The 14152-nt window shown below is 35.8% G+C and overlaps 1 protein-coding gene across 8 annotated transcripts in view; it reads right to left on the reverse strand.

Annotated features, from left to right (window-relative positions):
- osp (myosin phosphatase Rho interacting protein outspread) overlaps positions 1 to 14152 on the reverse strand; it is a 720049-nt gene that overhangs the window by 73607 nt on the left and 632290 nt on the right. For all 8 annotated transcript variants that reach the window (XM_069816125.1, XM_069816128.1, XM_069816126.1 and 5 more), the window contains exon 4: positions 3099 to 3287. In XM_069816125.1, the coding sequence (XP_069672226.1) occupies positions 3099 to 3287 (189 nt within the window). The remainder of the gene's footprint in view (positions 1 to 3098; positions 3288 to 14152) is intronic.

Raw genomic sequence — 14152 nt, forward strand, 5'->3', positions numbered from 1 at the left:
AGGATGCTCGGTGGTACGTGGAAACCCCGCTGAGGGCCGCTGTCAATGTGATATCCTGTGTCGTTTGAGGAGGAGGCCAGGTGTCCTATTGATCCAATTTCACGGTAACACCATCGTATCCATTTGGTAGTGTAAAGAAATGAAGTCCATAAATATGAGTTTAGAGTACTCTCCGACAATGGATGAAAGGTCTCGATGAAGTAGAAATTATGGTAAGATCTCAACACATTTTACACTGATTACGTAAGAAATAAAAAATGGATGAGGAAGGACTGTCAAAACGTATTTTATATATATTTCGGTTAAGAAGAACTACAGAAAGACATTGTCATCAGTGGCGACTTCTCCATGAAGGATATGAGGATGATCCTTCAGTTTAATGTTGTGCTTCTGAGGATAGAAAGCATTTTAATTACAGATTTTGATTTTTAATGCGTGCCGACGTAATAATTTTCTTCAAACTTCCACTTTTTGTCGTGAGTTGTCGCCACTGCACATCTCAGACCTTAGAAATATTTTCCGAGGAACCATCCAAATATCTTACAGCAAACGGTTTTTTTTCTAGCAGGAAGTTATGGACAGGGGAGGATGCGAAGGGCGGAGTATGGCTTAACTTTAACCGCGTTTGAGGATGTGGCCGTATATCCTAATACTTCGACCCTTTTTTTCTGGGTGGTGGAGACCTTATCAGAGACTACAGTACAAATTTTCAAGTATCCTTGCAGCCTTCTTAAATGCAGTTCATTGGTCATTTTAAAAGGTCAGAATAAACGAAATAATAAATAATTTAAAATGATATAATATAAAAAAATAAATGAATATAAACCAAAATTACATGAAAATAAATAAAATAAGCTATAATAAAACACAAGAATTAACAGGAATTTCAGATGCTAGGGCTGCCAAAAGAATATTTGAAATTATATTTGATCATTTAGAAAAATTTAACTGTAGCAAGAAATTAATTGCGTATGCTCTATTATTATTATTATTATTATTATTATTATTATTATTATTATTATTATTATTATTTTCTGTCTTGATCATCAGTCATCAATCTCATATCCTACATACAAAAAAAAAAATCACGAGTTGCCACTGGTTGCCATAAAAAAAATCTGCAGCAAACAGCATTTAGATAAATTTATTAGTTACTGAATTATAAAACTTTCTTATTGCTAGTGTTGGTCCCGGATGGACACCGTGTATATTAACAATTACTACAATAGGGCCTATCATTAACATACGACACACGTGTACCTCAGTCAGAAATAAAACTCATAAGAAGGAAATGATGATGTAAATCCGTAAAGAATTTGAACCAATAATAGTAATTTCACGCATCGACAAAAATGCAACTCGAACCTTGCGTAAAAGACGAAAGGCACTGTCCTTTAGTATTACTGCACCTATTCCTACAGCATAGGCTTGTTTCGTTACTTGCTTCTTCGTCAATTAATACCTACATAAATTGTTACCCCAATTCGCCAATATGTTACAATTTAAGTTCAAATAAACTAAATAGATGTAAAGAGAATGACAAACTATTTAGTACGAGCAATTGCAACGGGTAATGGATATGATTGAATTAAAAATTTGTAAGCCACTTGCCTTACTTCACATTTAATTTTCATACTGGTGAAAATTAAACATTTAAAATTACGACGGCTGGGGTAGAAGTCATAGCAACTATTTTTTAGTTAAGCGATGGCCTCACAAGTTTTATGTCATCCTAAATACGTGGTCGCATCACTAGATGACAGTGTGACCTACTGCTATCGAACAGAGAACAATATGAATTTAGAGGTGAGTCGACCGCCGAGCTCTGCATCCATAGTACGAGTATGCGGTCGCATCATTAGATGCAAGTGCGATACGATTATTGCACCAGAGAGCGATGTTATGCGTAATGCGAAATGTAGTTGTGAGTCGACCGCCGCGCCGGCTAGAATTCATGTGATCTGATAGGTTTTAGGGAGGATATGTTTGCTCTAATGTTATTCTAACTACTGTAACAATAATAATTGTTTTATTTAACGACGCTCGCAACTGTCCAGGTTACATCAGCGTCACCGGTGTGCCGGAATTTTGTCCCGCAGGAGTTCTTTCACATGCCAGTAAATCCACTAACATGAGACTGTCATATTTAAGCACACTTAAATGCCATCGACCTGGGCCGGGATCGAACCCGCAACCTCGGGCACAAAAGCCAAGAACTCTACCGACTACGCCACCCAGGTCTAACTACTATAATGAACATGAGTAGCATGATGCGTTGTCGGTTATAGATGTTAGACCCTTTCCTTACCCTACCTATTTTTCTTCAATATGAATTATGTCATGTTTATATGCCGGCTTATGGATTAAAGACGACGTTAAATAAAGAAATGTTTTTTTCTTCTACGAATAACATGCGCTCTTTACAAGATTATTTGATAAAATAAACTTCTTAGCCTGGGAAAAAATCCTTTGATTGACGTTCTAGCTGATCTGTAGGCCTACATCTACTCATATTATCAGGCAGTACATCTCACTTGATAATGTGTGTCAGAGGAAGAACAATTGTTTGTATGCATCTGAAGTCTGACAAGTGTAATATGTAGCTAGTCGGCGATGTATGCAATGGAGGCAATTTGATTGCGTCATGCAGGAATTTTCCTTATGGTTTCATCAGCCTTAACTCCTGATCACGTGTGTTAAGTGCATCCCACCATTGAACGGAACAGAAAAAATACTGCAGCCGCAGTGCCCGCAGTCAGCAGTTTATTGTATCTCACAAGTGAAGACGTACAAATGCCGAAAGTGAAGTAAAATAGACGAAAATTTTTGATACAGTTAGTGACTAAGTTTGGTGACAATGTATTTTCCGAAGATGGAGGTAGACTGTACTATTTTATAAATTGTATGAAATTAAAGAAAGTGCAGATGCAGCCAGATATATGGTGTCTCCTGGCCTAGTTGCCTCAGAAGTGGTGCCTTCTTGGTATCACTTGTGAGTTCAGACGTGTCTTCGGACAGTTGACTAAACAACAACTTGGTGAAGTACCTAAGTACCAGGGACTATTGGGTTTGCACTTAAGTTTCTGTGTAGAACTCACCTTGCTCCTGGGAAAGACGGAGAGCACGTCGCCCCACCAGCGGCACTCCTCGCGACAAGTGCCCTTCACGAAGTGGACGCGGTCGGGGGCAGTGATGGCCAGGCTGAAGGCATGCCCTGTCACCTCCTCGCCGTCCGTCACTTCCAGCACCTTGTTCATGTCTATGCTGGCCTGGGGGACGGTTTCCGGCTGCAACAAAATAGAAAGTTCATCGTTAATGCTTCGCCAGCAAATTACTGATTCGTGTACTGAATAAATTTTATTCTATGCCAGCGAAATCCTTACAGAGATGTCTCAAGAGATAGTATAAATAAGAAATACAGACAAATTCCGTTACACCAAATTCAATAGGGTAGCCGAAAACTGTTCGTTATGCTGGAACTTCGTGAAACTGACGCTGAACTTGAAAAAGATCACAGATAAATGTATAAAAATAAACAAAACATATATCAACGGGTCAGTTCAAAAGAGGAACGACTCAAAATTTGAAGTTTTGAGAAAACTGAAATTTAAAGCTTCATCTGTGAAAAATCTAATTAACACACTCTAATTTGAAACTTATAGTAGTCTATAGTACAAAACATCATTAACAGAATTTGGAGTAATTTCAATGATTCTTGGATTTTTTAAAGCAACATAAGCTTTAAAATGCAGTTTCTCAAAACTTTAAATTTTGAGTTGTTTCTCTTTTGAACTGGGCCGTCGATATGCAATTATAATTAGTAGAATGCCGATAAGAGTGCAACAAAACATAAATGGTGCTTTAATAACAAACATGCTTCAAACAGATTGAAAGTGGTGCTCTGATTAAAAAATACATACATTACAATTTATTTATTAAGAATCATTTGTTTAATTCACATTGCTATCACTTTCCAAAATGTTTTGTTATGAGCTATGATTAATTTCGGGATTTTGCAGTGACTTGCTGACGGGCAATGAGACTTTCTGACGGAGTTTTTGTCTCTCTGCCATCTTCAAGCGCAATGACAAGACAGAACGTTTTTTAACAGACAGGAGTATTGCTTAGAAAAGAGAGGGAGGTTTATTATTTATTAGAGTTTGGGCATATTTAAAGAGATGTCGTCACATAAATATAGCTTTGCGAGATATATTTGCCAAATTTGTAAATAAAAAAAGAAGATTATGGGAGATTCGAACCTTCAGCTACTACTATTAACTCGTTCAATAGACCAATGCCGTAACGACTTACACTACTGAGACTGTTAATATTTTTTCGGCATAATATGTGGTTTTCCTGTTGATATTCGCTTCGGTTGATTTTGTATTTATCAATTTTATTATTATTTCACTCTTCAGAGGCCCTGATGTATCTAGACTCAACCCACCATTCGATTTGATAACATATTTTAGGCTTTTAAACAAAATACAGCAAATTTAAATGGTTTAATTATGTGTTACCTGGTGAACTACGGCTTTGACGAGACGAGTATGCGCAATGTTATGTCTCTGGAACTTATAAATTCTTTTTGCCGTTAAGTGTACATAATAGACGATCTTTTATTACTTTATAAATTTTAACACAAACAGGTGCATGAGGCAAGTGTGTGGCTTGTTGCCTATTTACAGAGACTATCCGCATTGCAATTACTGGTATTGAATCGTAAGTGTACCAGCCGGCGCCAAAGGCATATTCATCACATCTAAGTACACCGCATTCCCAGTCGTGCAAGACAGCTGGCTGACAATTTCTCAGACATGTCAGATGTGACGAACAGGAGAAGAAAGAAAACAGAGTTACCAAACTACAGTGTGATTCCGAAACACATACGTGTGATAAAACATTTAAATACAACCGGGATATAGCTAAACAATTTAATACCCAAAGATATTTGGGTCGAAAGGTGAATCAGTGAGATACTGTAACAAGTCTCTGGGCTTTGAACTCTAACTGTTTAATCGCCCTCATACCCTTTCCAAAGACGCGAGATCTTTTAATTTATATTGTGTTTCACTCCCATTTAATTTAAGTAATTTCAATTCATTTCAAAATAAACTTTAATTTCATACACGGATTGCGAAAACAATTATGTTGACCTGCATAAAAACAAGAAAGAAAGGAATATATGCAATATTCCTCACAGAAATACGGAAATATATGCAATAATAATGTAACTGTGCGACCTAGCATACAGTCGTATCAAAGAAATGCGAGTAAATAAATTTGTTACATCTTTGTTGACAATCTCAGAGAGCATGTAACATCCGACTTGGCAACCTATAAGAAATGAAATGCGAGAGATGGGGATTTATTAGGGGATATCCTTCTTAATAATAACAATAACAATGCGACGAAAACATAAAATTAAACACGAAAGTTATGTGGTCACCTCTAAATCCCGGAGATTATCGTGTCAATGCGGGAGAGCGGAAGTCATGAGTTAATAAATGATTGCGTGTGACTCGCGTATTATGCATGAAAGTTGGTAGATCTGTAATTTAACCACAAACTCATGACAACAAATCTACAGTAGTTATCTGCTTCCGAAACGGTTTGTCCCTTGGCCGCACAGTACAAGTATTAAATGGATGTTTTCGGTTGTCGTAACGTAATGGGTACTGCGCAAATTTTTATTCGTGATAAGAGGTTTAACATCTAGCATAATTTTGATTCATATATAATAAATTTAATAATCAAACATTGGATATAGAAATGTTTTGAAAAAATATAACACGCCTAATCATTTACGAACAGCTTGTTCCCTTTTGACGTGCCTAAACTTTAGGTTGACATACAAATTTAATATTTATTATTATTCTAGAATGTCATTTTAATAAAGAAATTCGAGAAAAATTAATAAAGAAAAAAATTTATATTAACGAATAAAGAAACTGCAATTAAAAACTAATCGATACTACCACTACCACTACTACTAATAATAATAATTTACAAAAACAAATAGGTTTTTATCTTTTTTTAGTTAAAAATAAAAGAAATGTAATAATTAATGAAAAAATCGGAAATTAATGAGTAAATCTTAATAAGAAAAATTGAAAGTTGTAAGATTTAGTAATAAATAATTATACGAATATGTTTTATATAATATGAATGATTATGCTTGTTGTGTAAATATTTGTTGTGAAAGAGGAATGGGTGAAAATAGCATAATGAATGATTCAGCCTATATATACTGGCCGCACATTGTAGAGTTAAACGAGAATTACAACTTCAGCAAGTAAATAAATATTAAGGTTTACAATATACCAGAGTGGCTGAATCTTGCAATAAAACTAGACGTAAGTGCAGGATAAAACAACATAAATTAAATATTTCAATTATAGAAATTGCGTTATAAAATTCTATATTTATTGTGTGAAATTACTAATTGTGTATAGATTAATTTTAATTATTCAGTGCATGTATTTGTGAATTATTAATAAATTGTAAATTGTAAAAATATTTATTATTAATTTATTCGTTGTCTATGTATGTATGTATGTATGCATGCATATTTATGTGCATCCGAATATTTTGAGAAAGCATATTTTTGTACATGTTTTCAAACTGTTATATATCTAAAGATGGAAGTCCAGGAAAGTTTTAACAGTTAGTTCTTTTCCCCACAGATTTCACGGACACAGACGTGAATCATAAAGAAAGAAAGAAAGACAATCAAATAGTTTCTGCTTATCTAAGAATAAAGATTTTACAATCAGAAAAAAGAATTATTTTAGCAGAAAACAAGACCCGTTATTTCTATGTAAAGAAACAAGGCACGATTTTGAAAGCATGTTGATAAAATGCTTGAGTCCACAAGAACACCCACTAATGGTTGTAACTCTGGCTCGAAGTTTAATCTGCGATCTTTGAAGGTCCCAAGAGTCACCTCTGGTGGTCATAACTATGAAAAGAACCGCCTGTTTCATCACTACATTCTGAGTTCCCCGCTTGATTAACTCTGCGATATCAAGAGGCCGTAAACGTGCATACAATCATTCATCTAAAGGTTTACCTGTATAAAAAGTTTCCTCGTTTGAAAAGAATTCACTTGCATCATAATTAAAAGTTACTCGACTCACATTTTCCTCGAGCTTGTGTGACAGTTGTAAATTACTTGCCCTGTTAGAGTAACAAATGAAGCCCTCACTATTAAACCGAAGCTCACAGTTTAAGCGTTCGCAATTACCTACTGTACGGTATTTTGCTCGAAACCAAACAATTTTACGGTAATTTTACTGACAATGTGTATACAAGTCAAAATCCTTTCGCCCTTCAACAGAAAACATTCAAGACCACCCACTAAGAAGCTCCTTCTAATTGACCGTCTGAAGAAGACAGCGCCTGCAACCGTAGGCAACCCAATCATCTTGTGGAGCAGTGGGACTGCCTCTGTATCGCGGCGGAGATGTGTCTTAACATGTTTTGAGATAGATATAATTATGTAGAACCTATCAATCGAAAATATAAACGTACTGAAATGAATACACAATATTACACATAAATATACTCTAGAATAAAAACTGCCAAGTAATGACACACGAAGAGAACAGGTGATAATACCTATCCGTTAAGTGAAAAGAAAATCAAAATAAAAATTGGCAGATGTGAATACGATTTTGTTCTATTCTATTTCATTATAACTATACTATTTAAAATAATATATTTTCAGTCTACCCCTTTGCACAAAAATAATAATAAATTCTTCCATTTCCAGTTGACCGCCCCCCCCCCTTATTGTACTCGTCCTGTGACGCCATAACCTCACAACTACCTAACAATATCGGTTATATGCAGATAATGATAGTTGTTTATAAGATAACGCGCGTCGCTTAGTTACTTACAAGTAGATTACGTAATACTTGTCAGATGGCAGCAAGCGGATGCTTTCGCATGTGTAGTATCTAGCACAGTTATATTCACTTCAGACATGGATATTCACATTGCATATAATAACAAATTTACAGGATTACTTAAACAAGATAGAAAATTGGCTCATAAATTGGAAAATAAAAATCAATGCCTCTAAGAGTTCTGTAGTAATTTTCACTAAAATAAGACCGCAAGAACAATTTGCACTGAAACTTTTTGATGGAGTAATTCCAAATCAAAAGGAAACAACTTATTTGGGAATACTTTTGGACCATAGACATTCTTTTAAGCCTCATATGAATAAAATTGCTGCCAAAGGATATGCTATGTTTCAACGTTTGTATCCTTTATTCAAGTCGCCATCGCTGAGTTTGTGGACTAAGAAAACTTTCTATATAATAAAAATCAGAGCTAGCCTCCTATATGCATATCCAGCTTGGTCATCTGTCAATGGGTCTCTACTGAGAAGACTGCGTGGTGTACAAAGAACAGTTCTGCGCACAATTGCTGGAGCTGATTACACAACATCCAATAAATTTTTACATGAAGTTTTGGACATAGCATCAATTGAAGAGTTTTCGGAAAATTTCAAACTCAAATTTATACAAACATTGAAAAATCATCCAAATCCTCTGCTACAGAAGTTTAATCATCAAGCATAAAGAATAAAACCCAAGTTATACCAGCCATATCTTTTATAAATTCATCATGGATTAACATCAAGGACTTAAGAACTAGACTGAACAATTTCAAAGTGATTATAAATTAAAGGAGGAGTCAAAAGCAAGTCAGCTTGATCTCCGTTCATATAGACTTTCAGTGCAACAAGATGTTGGCTGGTTGGTTGGTTGGTTGATTGGTTGGTTGGTTGGTTGGTGTAGTATCTAGCGAAGATTCTTTGAACTTCGTGTTACGCTTAAAATGTTAGGTTTTCTTATAACTGTATCTCGAACACACAGGTATTCACGTCAAAATGTCGGTATCATGTCACATACTTTCTTATTATACGTATTTTGTATGAACAATTTTATTCTGTTCCCTTCTTATCAATTGAATTTCTGTCTTTAGTTTATTTTTTAACTATCGTTCAGCATATACAAACAAAATATCTATGCATTTAATCGAGATGACCAACTTTTAATTTCCTGCATTACACACAATCTCTTTTATCTGACTTAATTTATAATCAGACGTTTTAAACAGGTGTTTATGTTGAGTTATAATAGTATTATAAATGCCACTTCATCATGTAATCAAGTTACCGGCACTGCTAATGCAAAGGTGAGAGTTGTAAAACAATATTTTCTCGTGGACATACATCCGCGCATACAAAGGTAGAATCTAAACCAGTTATCTGTGATCTTAACAACTTTCAAAGTTGAGTGATGGTACGTGAAAGAAAGTTAGTCTCTTTGGAAAAGCGACAACAGATGACCCTAACAGATCTTGAAATTTATTTGTGCTGATAAGTGAATATAGTGGTGACTTCTACAGAAAATAAAAGGGATTGTGAGAAAAACAAACATTTTATTTTTCTCACAACCCCTTTTGTGTCGCCAAATTCATAAAAACCATACCTTCAAACAATGTAGAATTTATAATTGCATAGTATAAATTATTACTTGTTCGCCATATAAACAATTATTTATTGTTAGTGCATAGGGTAAGTTGTAAAACAATATCTTATACTGGACAGTCGTCCACGAGTATAAAGGCAGTGTCTAAACCAATAATCAGTGATGTGAATGACCTTCACAGCAGAATGATAGCATTTGAAAGATAGTTAAATATTTTGGAACAGTGACACCAGATAGTTACACTAGACCTTCAAATTATATTTGTGTTCAGAAATAAGTTTAGCGGTGATATCTACAGAAAATACAAGTTTTTATAGAGAAAGAAAAAAATGTTATTTATCTCTTCTTCCGTAAAGGCTAAAGTTAGGTCTATGTTAATTTTACAAAGTAACTCGTGTAGATATCTTGAAGCTGTTAATTATATTTAAGAAGTTCTCAATTGATAGCATAAACCTGTGGGTAAAAATTTATTATCAGAAAAGTTACATCTCTTTCTTTCTCTATTTTTGTAACTGCAAGGGTTGTGTTATTTCCGCAAACTACGAGTATTTTTTTATACAAATCTCAAATATTTAAAGAAATACTACTGCAGATATCATTCAGTAAATAATAATTAATCTTCCTTAAATAATAAATCTTTGGAGACATGATTCACGCCACTTCATTTATCATTTCATCTTGTGTAAGAATGTTACCCAAGAATAAAGTAGTTGAAGTCGATTTTGATTAATCGTAATTCTGTGTTAATGTTTTCAAATAGATTCTCATTCATTCTGAGTAAAATGATTAGATTTCATGTCCATCATTTCCGACTAAATTGACTCGTATACAGGGTGATTCAAAAGGTAAGATCAACCGATGAGGAGATGATTTAGGGCGACATTTAGAGCAGTCAGTTATATTTATTAGCAACAGTTTCAGAGTTACAACTGGTCAAACAGTTAATTCACATCTCATTATACTTAATAAATACTCATTTACCGTCAGTTGTTTTGATCTAGGTTTGTTTACACAGCATGCTTTCCACCACCGATGGAATGACAGTGGAACACATGCTGTGAAATGTTGTGATTACGTAAAGGAAGACAGAGGGGAGGCAACGTTACCACTCCTCACGTCTTATAGTAGAACCTGTAGTTCACTACAAACAGAGAAGCTACAGAGAATCCATCAACATGTTCAGTAACGCGGAATATTTTTAGTAGGTCATTTTACGACGCTGTATCAACACCGTAGATTATTTAGCGTCTGAATGCAATGAAGGTGATAATGCCGGTGAAATGAGTCCGGGATCCAGCACAGAGTTAGCCAGCATTTCTCATATTGGGTTGAGGGAAAACCCCGGAAAAAACCTCAACCAGGTAAGTTGTCCCGACCGGGATTCGAACCCAGGCCACCTAGTTTCGCAGTCAGACACGCAGCCCTTACTCCTCAGTTGTGAACAACGCAGAATATCGAGATATGCATTATGTTTATAGGTTCTGGCCAGCACTGTCCCCTGATTTAACACCTCTGGACTTCTTTGTATGAGGTTTTACGAAAGAAAAGGTGTACGCTACGGAGATTACAGACAGAGATCATAATATGCTCCAGGGAATTAATGCAGCTGCAACAGATATCAGACTACGAAACTGGCTGTTAGATCTTGTGCACAGCGCAGTAAGAGAACGCGCCTAGGCATCTTTGCGTGGAAATTGAGAACATTATGAGCAGCTGCTCTAATAAAGTACTGTAAATTAGTAATCACTGTAAGTAAGTCACCTTAGTTGTGAGTAAATGTATGATCTATTGTACCTCTGAAAAGGTTGCAAATAAAAAAAAAAATTGACAAAGGACTTTCTTGCTCTAAATGTCGCCCTGATTCATCTCCTTACCGGTTGACCTTACCTTTTGAATCACTCTGTATACTGAAAATGGACGTAAAAATGCGGCAAATAATTTTGGAGTAGCTAGCCTAATCGACGTTCGTAGACAAACGATAAGCCAAAAACTATTCCTTTTATATTAGATATTCTGAAAAAGTGCAATTCCGTGAAAATCTAGAAATATATTTTTTATACATCACAATATCTTATCCTATATGTATATTCCGTTTTCTCATGAAATATCGGCCAGTGCATGGGACCGGTGCCCACGCAGCATCGTGATGCATTTGAGGAGCTTCACTAGGTAGAGAAATCCGGTTTCGAAAACCAGTTATAACGGCTGGGGGAACATCACGTTACCCTCATACTGGTTGGATGGTCGTTCTCTTTTGCTGAGGCTTGTGAATCTGAGTCTGCAGTCATCGTACGCCAGCGCTCTGCGAACCGACTTAAGGAGGGCTTGAATCAGAGCTAGTAAGAAATACATATAAAGAGAGGAAGAAGGAAAGTAAGGTAGAAATAAGACAGCGTGAGAAGGAAGAAAGCAAGATAACAAAGGAACTTGAACAGAAAGATCACCGTTCTCTCCAAAACTTGTAATCCGCTTATTACTACGATATTCATACCAGGCACATTTGAAAGTAAAGTTTTATATACCGTAGTTTTCCACATTAATTTCTGCGAAGACCTGCAACTTGCGTTTAGTTACTCGTACCTAAGCGAGAAAAAAATTAACACTACCTTGCTAACGTTTCGCATATAGGGAAACCAAACCGGTTTTATGTCGCTTGTAAAAATTTGCATTGTCAGATATGAGGTCCCGGTTATTATTAATCTGCGATGTACTAGAAATGCATGACCTTCGCAAACAACCTATATTCTCCTCCGTTTCCCATCTACAAGTACCGCATCCACGTGCGAGAATTTGACTTGCAGTAATAACGCTTCATTGTTCCTTGCAATTACCTGCAGGCAAGTCTCGAGCCTGGCTCTCATTTGATGGCATATCCTTCACCGAGGCAACGAGTTTCTACGTTGCTTACGCATGTGTCATTACCATTAGGGCGTATAGGAGACAGGGAGATAGGACTCTGATGTCTTCGTTATCGAATTGCTGCATTTAACACCCTTGTAAAGCATAAAGACAATTATGTAAAAGTGAGACAATATGGGGGCTATAATGAAGCAAGTGAAATGAGAACGCCATGGGATGCAGAAGAAAATCTGCCCTATACTCGTACTTAATAATAACTTCACAAAATCAATTGCGAATCCAAGTACGGTCCTTTCGGTGAAAAACGGTATTCTGAATTAAACTACTACTGAGTCCTAGCAGTGGTGAATTTTGGATGTCATGGGAAATCAAAGTACTCAGCCAACAATGTTACAGAATTCAATTGAAACAGAACATCGGCCACTAGGCAAAACAAAAAATACTCTGAATTACAACTACACTCTTACAGGGGGAAAAACAAACAGAAGTGAATTTCGCTGTCATTTTGAATGTTAGAGTGAAAAAAACAAAATATATAATAATAATAATAATAATAATAATAATAATAATAATAATAATAATAATACTTACAAATGGCTTTTAAGGAACCCGAAGTTCATTGCCGCCCTCACATAAGCCCGCCATTGGTCCCTATCCTGTGCAAGATTAATTCACTCTCTATCATCATAACCGATCTCCCTCAAATCCATTTTAATATTATCCTCCCATCTACATCTCGGCCTCCCCAAAGGCCTATTTCCCTCCGGTATCCCAACTAACACTCTATATGCATTTCTGGATTCGCCCATACGTGCTATATGCCCTGCCCATCTCAAACGTCTGGACTTAATGTTCCTAATTATGTCAGGTGAAGAATATATGTCCAGTTCTGCGTTGTATAACTTTCTCCATTCTCCTGTAACTTCATTCCTCTTAGCCCCAAATATTTTCCTAAGAACCTTACTCTCAAACACCCTTAATCTCTGTTCCTCTCTCAAAGTGAGAGTCCAAGTTTCACAACCATACAGAACAACCGGTAATATGACTGTTCTATAAATTCTAAATTCCAGACTTTTTTACAGCAGACTAGATGACAAAAGCTTCTCATCCGAATAATAACAGGCATGTCCCATATTTATTCTGCGTTTAATTTCCTCCCGAGTGTCATTTATATTTGTTACTGTTGCTCCAAGATATTTAAATTTTTCCACCTCTTCGAAGGATAAATGCCTAATTTTTATATTTCCATTTCGTACAATATTCTGGTCACGAGACATAATCATATACTTTGTCTTTTCGTAATTTACTTCCAAACCTATCGCTTTACTTGCTTCAAGTAAAATTTCCATGTTTTCCCTAACCGTTTGTGGATTTCTCCTAACATATTCAAGTCATCCGCATAGACAAGAAGCTGATGGAACCCGTTCAATTCCAAACCCTCTGTGTTATCCTGAACTTTCCTAATGGCATATTCTAGAGCGAAGTTACAAAGTAAAGGTGATAGTGCATCTCCCTGCTTTAGCCCGCAGTGAATTGGAAAACCGTCATATAGAAACTGGTCTATACAGACTCTGCTGTAAGTTTCACTAAGACACATTTTAATTAATCGAACTAGTTTCTTGGGAATACCAAATCCAACAAGAATATTATACAAAACTTCTCTCTTAACCGAGTCATACGCCTTTTTGAAATCTATGAATAACTTATGTACTGTACCTTATACTCCCATTTTTTCTCAAATATCTGTCGAATACAAAAAATCTGATCAATAGTCGATCTATTACGCC

Source organism: Periplaneta americana, chromosome 17, assembly GCF_040183065.1.
Source record: "Periplaneta americana isolate PAMFEO1 chromosome 17, P.americana_PAMFEO1_priV1, whole genome shotgun sequence".
Lineage (NCBI taxonomy): Eukaryota > Metazoa > Arthropoda > Insecta > Blattodea > Blattidae > Periplaneta > Periplaneta americana.